The following is a 14,804-nucleotide window of genomic DNA, read 5'->3' as shown; positions in this document are numbered from 1 at the left end:
TGACGCCGCAGGTGCCACTTGTTTGTTCACCGCCAAGTTCTATTCTTCCCACGGGCCAGATCGCTGTCTCCTGGAGATAAAACACTTTTCTTTGACTTTCCATCCCTGAGCCTGCAGCCACCCCCACAGCAGGCGTTCAGTCATGTGGGGGCACGGGAGAGGTTGCTGCAGGAAGCACCCTGCCCCAGTGTGGGTGCCGCCCCTCCCGCAGCGCCTCACACGGGGTCCAACTGAATTAGTCAGGCGAGGGGCGGGGGGAGCTGAGGCTTTATGAATGTCCTCCTGTATTTGGGCTTTACATATTCTGAAAACATTTACTTAGCGGCTCATGGGTTCAAAGTTTGTCTGTCTTTCCTAAGAAACTGTTCCTTCACTACTAACCAAGGACGTTCACTGTCCTCCGTGATGCTCTTTGCCTCCATGCTTTTTTACTTGGTATAAAAATGGCAGCATCAGCTGGCTTTTGGCTGACACTTTCTTGGTGTATTTCCCCCAACCCTTTCCTGAAACCTCCCCACTTTACTATATTTTAGGTATGTCTTTTGTCAATGGCAAATGGCTGGATTTTTTTCCTTCTAGTCTGAGAAATCTGCCTTCTAACCGACAAGCCCAATACATTTCTGTGACGTCTCATTGCTGGAACCTCTGCCCGAGGGGTACGTGTCCTGTCTGGTGCTTTCTTTCTGTTGACTGCATCCTTTTGTGCCGTGTCTCCACCCACCGTCTTCCCTTCGGATCCATTGCATTTCTTACCCACCTCCCTCCACGGTTTTGTGAGTGGTATACCCTCTCCTCTTTTGGTGTCACAGCCTGGTAAAACAGAGGACATTTGTGATGGAAGGGCACTGTGCTGGAATAACTAACTCTCTGCCGGTGACTCATCGCTCGATCACGCCGAGCCTGGGTTCAAACCTGGATGAGGAGGGATGACAGCCCTCTGGAGAGGCTGTGGTGATGATATGGACGAGTGTGGCCGGGCGCAGCTTCCACCAGCTTCTCCCGCCTCCCAGCTAGGACAGGGAGGTTTCGTCTGCTTCCCCTAGAGTCAGCCCTGATCTCTGGGCTGGGGTGGGCCGGTCTGGGGAGCCCACGGGAGTATGTGCATGTGAATGAACCCACTTGGTGACTGTTTCTCCAGCACAATCTCCCTGGGGGAGGGAACAAATGGCTCAGGTGGCAAGATCATGATAAAATGAAGACGGGAGTTTATAGTTAAAGAAAATTGGCACAGTTTAGTGAGATGAATGCACAGCAGCATGTAGAAAGACGGATGTTTCTCCTTGGTAACGGAATCCTGAAGGGCTGTGCACATTGCTGCTCAGTCGGAGGATGGTGTTTCCCAAACGCTAGAGGAAATGTCGCATTCTGCCCTTTTTCCTGGAATGCAGTCACGATGGCTGGTGCTCCAGCAGTCATATTGGCCCATGAGGATGGTGGCACAGGAAGATGCTTGTTTAATAAACACGTACGAAAACTTGTTGTGGGTCAGGTCTTGCTTTGAATATTTTACAAATATTAACTCATGTCATCCTCATAGCAACCTCTGCTTCTCAGGTTCACTTCCCCTCAGCCCCAAAGCAGCTGACCAAGCCACAGGTAAGAGGAATGTGGCAGGTAGAAGACATGCACCATGCACCCCACACTGGTGTCCCCTTGTCATGTTGGCTGTCCCCATACCACCTTCTGTCTTCATCTTTTCTGCTCCTGCCTATCTTCAGATGTGAAATTTAAGTTCATTTGATACTTAAGTTCATCTTCATTTTTTTTCTCTTGCCTGATCTCTGCCCTAGTCCCCTGTTTGTGGCTTTCCCAATTCTCCCATTTACTGTTGAAAGACAAAAATAAAATCTTAAAAGTATGTAGAGAGAAATGCTAAGTGACCCACCTGGCAATTATAGACTAACAGCTGACATCGCAAAAGCAATAAAGGCAGCTACAAGGTAGTGGAAAACTCAAAATGCTGAGAAAAAGAAATAACTGCCAACCCAGGCTTGGTTAAATTGGTTAAACTTGGTTAAATTATTTTTCCTAAAGTAGGATGAAATAAAGACATTTTCAAACAAGCAAACAAAAGGCATTTGCCATGAAAGGAACCTTACAGCCAGAGGAAGGAAGCTGAGAGACAAAGGAATTGGAACATGTGGGTGAATAGAAACAAGTATTGACTGTGAATATGTAATAATAATAATAATAATAATAATAATAATAATAGTAAAAGACATCTAATTTGGGCTATTAACTCACCAAGGTAGACCCCAAAATGCTGGGTAACAATGACACACAAACAAAAGGGCACAATTGGAGTTAAATCCTAAGATATTTGCATTTTGTAGTATGTAGAGTTAGAACTTTAGACTTTGTTAATCTAAATATACAGTTGAAAATGTAAATGGCACCAGTAATAGACTAGAAATAGAATAAGTATATAATTCTCAAATATAGACAGGGAAAAAAATGAAATGAAAAAATCTTAATCTAGAAAATGAGGAAAACGCGCAGAGAGGCATTGGGAAAGCCTGAGACTGGTGCTGTGGGGGCCATTGCCCCGCCCTCACCCAGCGCCCTCCTCACGAGGCCCCTTCTCATCTAGTCAGCAGCTTCCCAATGAAACCACCACCAGCTGAGTGAAGACATGCAGTTCTGACCCTTCCTGGCAGATGCGGTGCTTGTTTCACGTTGATAGATGTTACCAGAGAACTAATTCCCATTACATTGTCAATGATGTGTTTGCTCGTCAACCTTTTTTTTTTAACCATTAAAAAGCTTCCAATCCAATACTTTCCTATTCTGTTTCTAATTTTTCTTGCTTCCAACTATGCAGTGAAAGCAGGACCAGGCAAACTTTCCTTGCTTCCTGGGGTTTTCAATTTCCCCGCTTCCCAGAAGGATTAGAAGGCGCTTTGTGTTTTCTTGGTAAGTTGGAAGTCGCCACTGGAAGTGGCTCTCTCCCTCCCGTTTGCATTTTAGTAATGGACTCATCCTTAATGGAGAGAAGTGACTTTCTGGTGGAGGAATTTCTGTGGGAGACGGTGGCAGGAGGACTCGGCTGGTCAGGTGGGGAGTGGGATCTCATTGGGGGGGCAGCTGTGCAGATGGGCTGTAGGGTAAGGCCCCTGCTCAGTGAAGATGAGAGCATCTCCTCACCCATTCCCAGAGGCTGCGAAAACCCCAGGGAATGCAAGGCAAGGCGAGTGTATGTGTGTGCACAGCGTGTGGACTCGTCTGCATGCATGTGCGCCCAGCTGTTTACAGCATCTGGACCCTTCGCCAGGGATGGAATTACACCTAATGGTCGCTCTCATTTCCTGAGCACTTTGCATGCGTTTGGTGGAAAGCTAGCGCATTCCCCTCCACCACCCATGCTGGAAAGGCTCTGAAGCCATGTCTTTGTCCCTTTCTTGCCCCAGCAAGGCAACTGGCTGCCAAGAGCCCTGTCTTAAAAGCACGCTCAGTCTCAAATGTGCAAAAAGAACCTGCTTCCATGCACTTGTTCAGAACGTCCTCTCTCTCCTGAACTCAGTGATTTTTCAGCTCGTGTTCCATTTCTCCGTGTCCAGAGGATATAACTTACCCACTTCAAAGTGAGCAATTCCCGTGAAGTGTGGTCAATGCTCCAGCCCTTGAGACCTCTCCAGGCTTGGCCGAGGGCTGGCCAACCCCGCAGGAAAGCCGCCTTCCACCCGATGGGCTTTTGATGGAGCTCTCCTTGCTCTCAGGCAGTCACTAAAAGCCAGTTCTCTGAAGAGCTAATTTGCCAAGTGACCGACTCCAAAGAATTGATTGTTTCTTGGCACTAATTCGTTTTAGTTGAACAGTTTTCAATTTGTGTTCCTATCGGTGTATGCAGCCTGCTCTTTCTTTCAGCCTCAGCACCCTGGGGGTGGAGGAACTTGGGGGGTCGGGTGAGGAGGCACTGGCAGGACATTTTATGCCTTGACTGAAGAGCTCTCATCAACCAGTTCTTCGTCAAAGTAATGGTCATAAAACAAATACTTCATACTGAAGAACAAATTCAAGATGATAGTCAGTGTTGTGTTTTCTATAAATATGCTTACTTTTTTCTTACGGATTTATTCTTCCACTTTTTCAATCTGAAGGTGTGAGAGAGGTTGCCGGTTGCCTGTCCAGTATCCATGCTCCCTTTTCTCTTTAACAGAAGGCCTTAATTTTTTTTGTGGGGGTGGGGGCTCATTGTACCCAGTAAAAATCACATTTCCCTGCCTCCCTGAAGATAAGAAGGGCTGGAGGCATGTAAGCAAATTTATCTGGGTGAAGCCTCATTTAAAAAGTCTTGTAAAGAGACTCATCTGGGAGGCATGCTCTTTGCCCTTTTCTGCTCACTTTCTTCTTTGTGCCGGCAATGTGGTCACAATGGCTGGACCTGCAGTCGCCGTATTGGGATCATGAGGTGACCTTAATGATGAAAGCTGAGTAACTAAATATGCAAATAGACAATGGCCAGACCATATATAAAACTAGAACTCTGTCCCACAAGCTGCAGCCACCTGCCCAGGAAGAAAGCCATTATCTCTGTTAACCAGCCCACGGAGCCAGCCTGTTGTTAGTCAGCCGTGTAGGAATTCAGACCGCTGGCTCTAGTGTCCAGTTCAGGAAGCCAAATGATAACCCCGTAACAGCTCGAGACGTCCACGCTGCTTTCTCAGTAATCAACAGAACGTGTAGATGGAACTCCTTGGGCCTGGAAATCAGTGCTTGTCGTCTTTTGCAGGCCTAGCATGGGGGGCTGGACCATCTGGTCAGGAGCCGGCTGTTTTGGGTTTGTTGTTGCCATGGTTATCTCAATGCCACAGACTTCTAATTCCTCCAGCTGTGGGTTGCAGTGGTCTCATGGTTAGAGTGGGGACTGAGTGCTTGAGGGTTCTTCTCAGGGTTCCTGTGCCCCTCCGCTTTTAGCTGTCCCTGCATGTCTGCCCCGCGGAGGGGGTCCCTCTCCAAGCTCTTACCCGTCCCTGAGAACCACAAGGATCTTTGCTGATGCCCCTCACTCAGCAGTTCAGTCTTTTGCTAGTAAAGAGGGTTTGGGAAGCCTGTGGGGATTCTTTTCTCAGGAGCTGCTGATCACTTCATGCCCACCTGTGTCACCCAGGGCTCTCTCAGGCCTCTTCTCTGTTCCTAGTCTTTCTTGTCAGCAGACAGGAGGGGCCCATGGCAGAAAGCTTGCAAGTAGGTTCAAACTTCCCTTACTTATGGGACCCTTAGCTTTTCTCAATTGTCATACTTAGTCTTTAAGAATTTCTTAAAATTTAGCTGAATCTTTCTTGTCCATTTGTCTGGTGACCACCTCTTTGTTCTGTGCCATGTCAGAGATGAAACAGTTCTCTCTCTCTCCCTCTCTCACTCTCCTTAAAGGGACTTGTTCCTTTTTGGAATTCAGATTGCTTTGTGACTCATCTCTCCGATGGTTTTGAGGATTATTCAACTTTTATTGTTGTTAGTGTGGGAGAGATATGTTCTTTGAAGCTTTCTGCATTCTAAGTGGAAATGGAAGTGTCTGTTATTTTATTTTTTTTTTTTTGCAGCCCAATCTTAACTAATTCATTCTGTGAGCTCATTTTCAGTGGGAATTTCCACCGTAGAAGTCCTGGGTAATGGAAGTAGCCCTCGGGTCTGTACATAATATGATGAGGCCACAGTAGGAAAGAGAAGACACAGAATATTGGGTCACTGAGGAAAGTCCCAATGTTGGGGGCAGGGTTACAGCACCCAGTATCCTAGAACTAGCAAGGACAGGCAGCTGTGGCAGCCCTGAGGTCGGGAAGGGTAAGGGAGGAAACCTTCTGGGATCCAGAGAGAGTGGTTGCATGTAGAACATTGGTGGGAATTGTGGCTCTCAGTGAAAGATCTCAGCTAATTTGTGAAACTTAAAACAAGCAAGGATATTGAAGAACTCAACATCACCACCAACCAACTAATCAACATTCATGGAACATTCCACCCAACAACAGCACAGAACTCATGCTTTTCAAATGTCCATGAGACACACCAAGAGAGATGGCATCACAAAGCCTAAAATACATCTCAACACATTAAATACAACTGAGATCGTGCTGAGTATATTCTTTGACCACAGTGGAATCAAACTTGGTATCAAATAACAGAAAGCTAACAGGAAAATCTCCCAACAGTTGGAACTAAACAACACACTTTCAAGACAATCCATGGATCAAAGAGGAAGGCTAAAGGGAAATAGAAAATATGTTGGACTGAATGAAAATATGACATATCAAATTTAGCTATGAAACACAGCTAAAGCAGGGTTGAGAGGGAAATTCATAGCACCAAATGCTTATATTAGAAGACAGGAGGGAACAAATCTCAAATCAATAATCTAGGCTCTATCCTCAACAAAAAGAAGAACAAAATAAACCCAACACAAACAGAAGGCAGAAAATAATCAACAGAAGAGATCAATGAAATTGAAAACAGAAAAATAAAAGAGATGGTTAATGAAACAAAGGTCTGGTTCTTTGAAAAGATCAGTAAACCTCTAACAAGACTGACAAAGATGCAAAGAGAGATACAAAAATTACCAAAATCAGAGATGAAAGAGGGAACATCCTGCAGACCTTGCAGACATAAAAAGACTAATAAGAGAATACTTCAAGTAATTCCACATATATACATTTTACAACTTAGATGAAATGGACAAATTCTTTGAAAAGTACAAACTAGCAAACTCACCTATTACGAAATAGATAATTTGAATCGCTCTATGACTATTAAGGAAATTGAATCAGTAATTAAAACACTCTCCCCCCTTACTTAAAATACTCCCCCTCCCAAAAGAGATTCCCAGGCCCAGATGTTTTCACTGGAGAATTCTTCTAGGCTTTTAAAGAAGAATTAACACCATTTCTACACAACCTCTTGCAGAAAGTAGAAGAGAAGGGAGCACTTTCCAATTCATTTTATGAAGTCAGTATAACTCTCATACCAAAATCAGGCGAAGTTGCCAAAAACACTACCTTTTGTTTTCCAAAAAAGAAAAACTACATATGAATATTCCTTATGAATATAGATGCAAAAGTCCTTAACAAAATATTAGCAAACAGAATTCAGCAATCTATAGAAAGAATTAATCACTGTGACAAAGTGGAATTTATTTCAGGGGTGCAAAGCTGGTTCAATATTTAAAAACTTGGGGCAGCCTATTTGCTCAGTGGTTAGAGTGCAGTGCTCATAACACCAACATTGCCTGTTCGATCCCCACATGGCCTGTGAGCTGTGCACTCCACAACTAGACTGAAAACAAAGACTTGACTTGGAGCTGATGGGTCCTGGAAAAACACAGTGTTTCCCAATATCCCCCAATAAAAATTAACAAAGGAAAACAAAAACAACAACAAAACTAATCAATGTAAACCTGCCATTTTAAAGAAAAAAATCCTATGATTATATCAATCAATTCATAAAAAGGATTTGACAAAATATAACATCCGTTCATTGTAAAATTTCTCAGAAACACAAAAATAGAGGGGAACCTCCTCAAGCTGATAAAGAACATCTGCAAAACTTACACTTCATAGTGAAAGACTGAGTGATTTCCCCCCTAAGATCAAGGACAAGGCCGGACGTTCGTTCTCACCTCTCTTATTCAAAATCATGCTGGACATTCTAGACAGTGCAATAAGGCAAGAAAAGGAAATAGAAGGCATACAGGTCAGGAGGAAGAATTAAAACTGCCCCTGTTTGCTATGAGATGATTGTTTACATGAGAAACACCCCCCAAAAATTCCTAGAACTAGTAAAGGAGTTAATCAAGGTCATAGGATACAAGATCAATATACAAAAATTATATTTCTATGGACTAGCAACACACATATGGACACTAATTAAAAATACAATGCCATTTATAATCACTAAAACAAAAAGAAATACTTCATTGTAAATCTAATAAAATAGGACTTGTATGCTGAAAACTACAAAATACTGATGAAAGAAATACAGATCTGAATAAATGGAGAGATTTACCATGTTCATGGATTGGAAGACTCCACATAGTAAAGATGTCGATTCTCCCAAAATTGAAATACATGTTTAAGGTCATTTCTGTTAAAACCCCAGCAAGATTTTATAGATACAGAAAAGATTGTTCTGAAATGTATATGGAAAGGTAAAGAAACTAGAATAGCTAACTATTTCTTGAAAAAAAAAGATAAAATAGGAGAAATCAGTCAACCTGATTTTACGAACTATTATGTAGCTACAGTGATTAAAACTGTGTGATATCATAGAAGGACAGACAGAGAGATCAGTGAAGAGCACAACAGGGAACCCAGAAATAGACCCACGCAACTATGTCCAACTGATTTTTGACCAATGTGCAAAAGCAGTTCAATGGAGGAAGGACAGCCTTTTCAACACATGGTACATCCAGAGGCAAAAAGCTGAACCTCATCCTAGACCTCACACTTTGTATAAAAGTTAACTCAAGGTGGACTGTGGATTAAAATGCGAAACTATAAGATTTTTAAAAAAGAAAAGAAAAGGAAAGAAAATCTTCAGGATCTAGAGCTAGGCAGATAGTTTTTAGACCTGACACCATAAGTAAGATTGTTAAAAGGAAAAGTTGATACAATGGATTTTATCAAAATTAAAAATGTTTGCTCAGTGAAAGATGCCATAAGAGAACGAAAAGACAAGCTACAGACTGGGAGAAAATATTTGCAAACCACACATCTGACAGAGGACTGGTACCTAAAATATACAAAGAACTTCCAAAACTGAGCAGTAAAAAAAGTAAAACAACAAGAAAAAACCCCAAACACACATTTTACCACTGAGGATATGTAGATTACATCCTTTCAGCCGTTCAACATCTTAGTCACCATGCAAATCAAAACCACATGGGCCATTATGGCACACCTATCAGAATGGCTAAAATAAAACAGCTGTGCCCTCCACAGTGAAAACACCAAAAACGAATGAAAGTGTGGAGAAACTGGATCATTCATACATTGCTGGTGGGAAAGTAAAGTGGCATAGCCACTCTGGAAAATAGTTTGACAGCTTCTTTAGAAAGTAAACAGACAATTGCCATGCCACCTGGTGAGTACACGGGTGGGCATGCATCCAGAGAGATGAGAGGTCGTATTCATAGATACTCCTTGGCGACCGTTCATAGCAGCCTTATCCAGAACAGCCCCAAACTGGAACCAGCTCAGATGCCCTTCAGCTGGTAAGTGGTGAACCCCATGGTCCACCCACACTGTGGAACACTACGCAGCAATAAAACGGAAGAGATTCCTGATCCACCGGCAGTTCCAGAGAATGATGCTGAAGGAAAAAGCCAATCACCCAAAGGTCACATACTGTGTGACTCCATTAATGGAACGTTCCTGAAATGACGAAATTACAGAATGGAGACGAGAGTAGTGGTTGGTGGGGGTTCAGGTGGGGCTGGGTGGGAGGAGAGAGGGTGTGGCCATAAGAGGGCAGCTGAGGGGCCGTGCGCAGATGGCACGGTCTGTGTCTGCACGTATCAGTGCCCACGTCCTCCATGTGATAACTAAACCGGAGGAGTGCGAGATGTCACCACTGGGGGTCTGGGCAGAGGCCACATAGGATCTCTCTGACTGCTCCCAGGGAAGCTACAATTATTCAAAATAAAAAGTTTAATTTAAAAAAAATGGTCATTTTCTTGGTTGTAACATGAGACCCATCGAAGAGAGTTTACTTTCTTAGACTTCCATATGTTTCCTGAGTGTCCCGGGGCTGTGAGAACTCTCCTGTTCGGCAAACCACTTCCGAACCCTTTTGGCCCTTCCAGGTACTGCTGACCCAGCCCAGCCGTGGCAGCCCAGGCAGGTCTCAGACTTGCGCATGAAAACGGGAGTCTGACAAGGGTCACTCCGGAGAAAACAGTTCTCTTGTTGGCCCTGCACGGTGCTTTCTAGATTTAGGCATGGCGGGAACATTCTATGAGCCGGGAGGGTGTCCCAGGGTAGGGATTTAAAAGAACAGCTCCCCAAGAAGCAGTGCTTGTTAGATGTGATCAATTGCCCTGGGAGCAAGCAGTCTCTCCTCATCCTCCTTGTGGGCACAGCAGGTGATAAATGGTTTCACCGACCAGGCAGCGGTCAGCGAGGATTCTACCGCTGATAGATAAGATATGCAGACCTCATGGGTTTGCGTGACCGCACACCTCTCCCCAGGGGCCGCTTCACACCACCAGCTCGTCTGTCAGCAGCGGTTGGTGACAACTGTGCAAGGACAGGTGACAACAGTTTCTGATAGAACTGCTTGCAGCAGCAAAGGGCTGCTTTTGCCACTGAAAGGACCCTTGCTGATCAGGAAAAAAAGAATACCCCTTTCCCTTTCTGCAATAATGTTAATATTCGCCCTCCCCCATCTCTTTCTTTATGCCCATTGATTTCTTAACAAAGCAGATGCATTTTTCCTAAAGAAATACTCTGAGAATCTACGTAGTTGAAGTGGTGGACAGTGGTTCGACACAGCGGATCATAGAACCCCACAGGCTTTCTCCCTGGGGGCGCTTGTCAAATCCTATCAGAAGTGAGAGGTGTGTGTGTGTGGGGGAGCTGCCACTCCCTGCGTCTTACTTCCTAATTCTCTTTGTCACTCAGGGTGTCATGAGGGGTGTCAGCTCCTGCTCCCCACATAAGAACGCAGGACATGGCTAGTCCAAAAAGGAACACCCACGGAGCCATAGATAGGGGAGTCATACCACTATAGTCTCGCTGGCGGCTGGGTTGGAGACACAGGAAGCAGGAACCACACGATCCACAATCTGCCGTCTGCTTCTCTGCCAACCAACCTCACTTGCTAACTGCAAGCCCCGCTTGCTAGCTCAGCCACGGCAGTTCTATCAGTGGCTAATGGCTAACTAGTCACAGCTGATGGCCATCTACTACCTGAGCCAGCACCTTTCCACGCGAGGCCGAGAGCCTGGAAACTGCTCTGTGGGACTCTGTCCCCACACTCTTCCAAGCTTCCTTTAAGTCAATGGTAATGCAATGCTAACGGTCGTAACCCTTTCAGCTGAAAACGAGCACTAAACCCACTAATTTCATTAGGTTAGTTGTATAAACAGTCCAAGTATTTGCCATTTAATACTTCATTCACTCGTCCACTCATTCATTCATTCATTCATTCATTCATTCATTCACTCGTCCACTCATTCATTCATTCATTCATTCATTCATTCACTCGTCCACTCATTCATTCATTCACTCATTCATTCACTCATTCATTCATTCCTTCTGCGTTCATCAAGCATGCTTGAGCACTTCTTGCTCACACCACCAGGCTGGGCACCAAGAAAGCAGAGAATTTTAGTTTGCAGGTGCCCATCCTTACCCACCCCAGCCTGCTCAGGTACTTTCTTGCAATCCCGATGGAGCTCATCTGTCAGAGGTCAGCTGTTTAAATGAAGATTTAAAAAAATTTTTGTTTTGGGGGTATACTGGGGAACAGTGTGTTTTTCCAGGACCCATCAGCTCCAGGTCAAGTCATTATTTTCAGTCTAGTTGTGGAGGGCGCAGCTCACTGGCCCGTGTGGGAATTGAACTGGCAACCTCGGTGTTATGAGCACTGCACTCTAACCACTGAGCAAACCAGCTGCCCCAAGGAGATTTTTTTTTAAGGCTTCCTAATCCTTACTGGATGTTTTGCAATTATAACTCATGTGCTGACGTGACCCTGGTGGAATGTCTGTCTGACACATTTGTGCCTATCAGGTAGGTGGGCGGAGGCTGCTAGGTTCATGGGCAACGTTAGGTTTTGCAGGTGCCCAATAGAAGGAAAAGATCAGGCTGTTATCTAATAGACAAGTTCAACCACCAGGGTGATTCCCACAAACTCCTCACTTAATCTCACCCGGTTCAAGTGGCACGATTGATTCTGAGTAATAAAATACCTAATTATGACCATCAGTGGCTGATTCAATCAAGCCCCAAACACCTACCCCCTAATCATTCAGGTCAGCCCAGAAGGACCCCAGATGTCCCCAGTCCCTGGGGAGCATTAGGACAGCAGAGGAGCCTGGGGTCTCCAGGAGTGACTGCGGGATGAACCAAAGTATGACTGCTTTTTCCTTTATGGGGTGGGGTTTCTCCGACAATAAATATAAAGAAAAACAGTGTCGCCTGCTTGTAGGTTAGAAACATGACTGTCCCACTGGCATGGCCTATGTGGCAGTGGAGGCAGAGATTGGGGGGAGGTTGCCACAAGCCAAGGAACCCCAGGGATTGCTGCAGTCACCAGGATTGGGAAGAGGTGAGGAAGGACCCTCCCCGGGGGCCCTCAGAGGGCCCTGCTGACACTTTGATTTTGGATTTCTGGCCTCCAGAACTGGGAGAGGATAAAGTTCTGTTGTCTGAGGCCACCAAGGTTGTGGTACTTTATTATGGCAGCCACAGGACATTAATACAGAAAGTGTGTGCTCACACAATCGGCGAGGAGAGAAATCCAGAAGCATTCAACCCCCGTCCTGCTAGACTCTTTCCAGAACAGGTGGCCTCTGGATGACCCTCCTTTCTTGTGGTAGAAACTGGGCAGCACAGGAGGAAAGGAGCAGCCTTGCCTGGAGGCCGGTCGACGGGATGCCTGCCAGGGTCCCCATTCAGGATGGATGGGTCTGCCCAGGCGAGCAGGCCATACATGAACAGGAGGAACATTTCTATGAGGTCCTTCCCCACTGGTAAACGGTGGTCGGCATACTACATATGGTAGCTTGGTGGGCAGGCTTGGTGCATGGAGCTGGCGGACGACTCCATAGCACTGGGCGCCGTGTGCCATGCTGCCAGCCCCTTCCTCCTGGTTGATTAGCACCCAGGGGACACAGCTACTTCCCAGGTGTCCAGGCACCCACGGCAGCAGTGAGAACAGGCAGACCGGTCAGCACACCACACGGCTTAACCTTTCCTTCCGTCCCATTGTAACTGGCACGCTGGATGCACTTTCAATGTTTGTAAAATTACTTTTCAGGGAACGGCAGACATTCCTGCAAAGCTCTCGTGGCCACGAGAAATGGCCAGCTGCTGGATGCCCTGTCTCGCTCGCTGCTCCCCGAGGGACCCGCTGTCCACCTCTGCCACCTCTCCCTCACACCTGTCACTTTGTTCCTTAGCGAAGCCCAAGTGTTCCTTGTTTTTTCCATTCGCTGCCAGGTCTGAGGAACCAAGCCAAAGATGAATGCCTGCCACCTTGTCATCCTTTTAACTTCCTTTCTCTCGGCGGGCAGGGAGGCTTGATGAGTCATAAAGGTACACACACACACTCAGTGTTCCTATCCCCCTGTCCCCACCACACAGTCTGCAGGATGTTTTTTTTTCTCTGACGTGCTTCTTTGGGTTAGTGACCAAAACTCAGATGCATTCATTTGGCAAATGTCTGAGCTCCTAATACGTGCCAGTCACCAGGGCCTGGGAAGTTACTTTTTGCTGGGTGCCCAGCTATACCAAGGAAAAGCTGGGTACAGCCTCCCTTTGTGGGCTCAGTGCCACCCAGAAAGTCCCCCTAAAACAAAGGCAGGAAGAAAAGGGCAGCTTTCTCCCCTGAGGCAGATGCCCTCAACGGCACTGAGCCACCCGCTCCTTTTCTCAACTGCGAGGTAAATGTTCAGTTCCCACCCCCCAGGAAATGGGCGCCCTGCGGTAAGTCTGTGTCCCGCGGGGACACGCGCTGCCTCTAGGGTGACCGGGCGGCCTCAGCTCCCACCAATGGTCCCCTCGCAGCTCACAAACACAGGACACGCACGTCCTCGCGCCCCGGGCACTGGTCTGACATTTAATGTGGAATTTACACGGATGCCCGTATCATGTCCCACTGGGCAGGCGCCCTGGAGTACATCTGTGAAAAAGCAGAGCGTCGCTGTCTCCACGCAAGGAGGGATGGGGACGTCTGGGGTTTAGCACATGCACAAGTCTACCAAAGAAAAAGTACAGTACCCATTTCTGTATAAGAATATATTATTTAAAAGGCAGTTTAAAAATAAAAATTATGTACACATCATGAATTCGTTTTTTTTTTGTATCACTGAACAAAACGATTGTTAGAAAACGTGGTTGTGTGGTGCCAGGGGCTGCGGGCAGCTCATCCCCTCATGGCTTTCACAACATCCGACTGGCGCCGGGTCCAGGACACCCGCGGACGCTCCGCTTCCTTCAGGCATGGTCTGCTGGGAACGCAAAATGACAACTGGTTTGTCTCTGTTGGGGTTGAAATGTGCAGGCGATATTACAAATGTCATAGGATTAGACTGTGTGAAAAATGAGGCATTGGACATATTGTTGGACACGTGTAGGCAAAAGGACACCATTTTGATCCCTCTTCCACACCATTCAAAAATATGAGGTGACTTCAAAATGAAAAGCCAGCATTTTCTAAGCGCTTCTTACATACAAGCCCTCTGCTCATTCACGGGCTGAAACCACCACAGAAATGGTCTCACTGCCTCTGCGTCAGAGATGACGGCTGAGGCTCAGAGAGGTTGGGACGCCTGCACCCATCACTCAGCTGGTAATCAGCAAAGCTGGCATCAGAGCTTGGTTTGTGGGATTCGGCTGCCTCTGTGCCTCTTACACAACCCAGCCGTTTCTCGTGCTGGGCACCTGGAATGTGAAAGAAACTGAGACTCTCTCTAGTGGCCCGTCAGACTCGTGTGTGGTGAAACCTTATTATTCGGGGCGGATTGGCTGGTCTGCCTTCTGCACGGGCCGAAGGAATGGCTCAAGCCAGCAAGCGGGCAGGGACGTGCTTACAGACATGCAGGCAAACGCTTTCTTGGTGAAAAGCTTTAAAAACCTGCTCTCCCTTTTAAG

At 46.2% G+C, this 14,804-nt stretch overlaps 1 protein-coding gene across 4 annotated transcripts in view; it reads right to left on the bottom strand.

The window, feature by feature from the left end:
- Positions 1 to 13,742: 13,742 nt before the first annotated feature.
- PDE9A (phosphodiesterase 9A) overlaps positions 13,743 to 14,804 on the bottom strand; it is a 96,374-nt gene continuing 95,312 nt past the window's right edge. For 2 of the 4 annotated variants that reach the window (XM_081073774.1, XM_081073775.1), the window contains one exon: positions 13,744 to 14,161. In XM_081073774.1, coding sequence (XP_080929900.1) covers positions 14,148 to 14,161 — 14 coding nt within the window. In that variant the 3' untranslated portion in view covers positions 13,744 to 14,147. Of the gene's footprint in view, positions 14,162 to 14,804 lie in introns of all 4 variants that reach the window. The other 2 variants (XM_081073772.1, XM_081073773.1) reach the window with 2 other exon arrangements.

Source organism: Rhinolophus hipposideros (assembly GCF_964194185.1).
Source record: "Rhinolophus hipposideros genome assembly, chromosome: 2".
Taxonomy (NCBI): domain Eukaryota; kingdom Metazoa; phylum Chordata; class Mammalia; order Chiroptera; family Rhinolophidae; genus Rhinolophus; species Rhinolophus hipposideros.
This window is presented reverse-complemented; position numbering and strand designations above follow the sequence as displayed.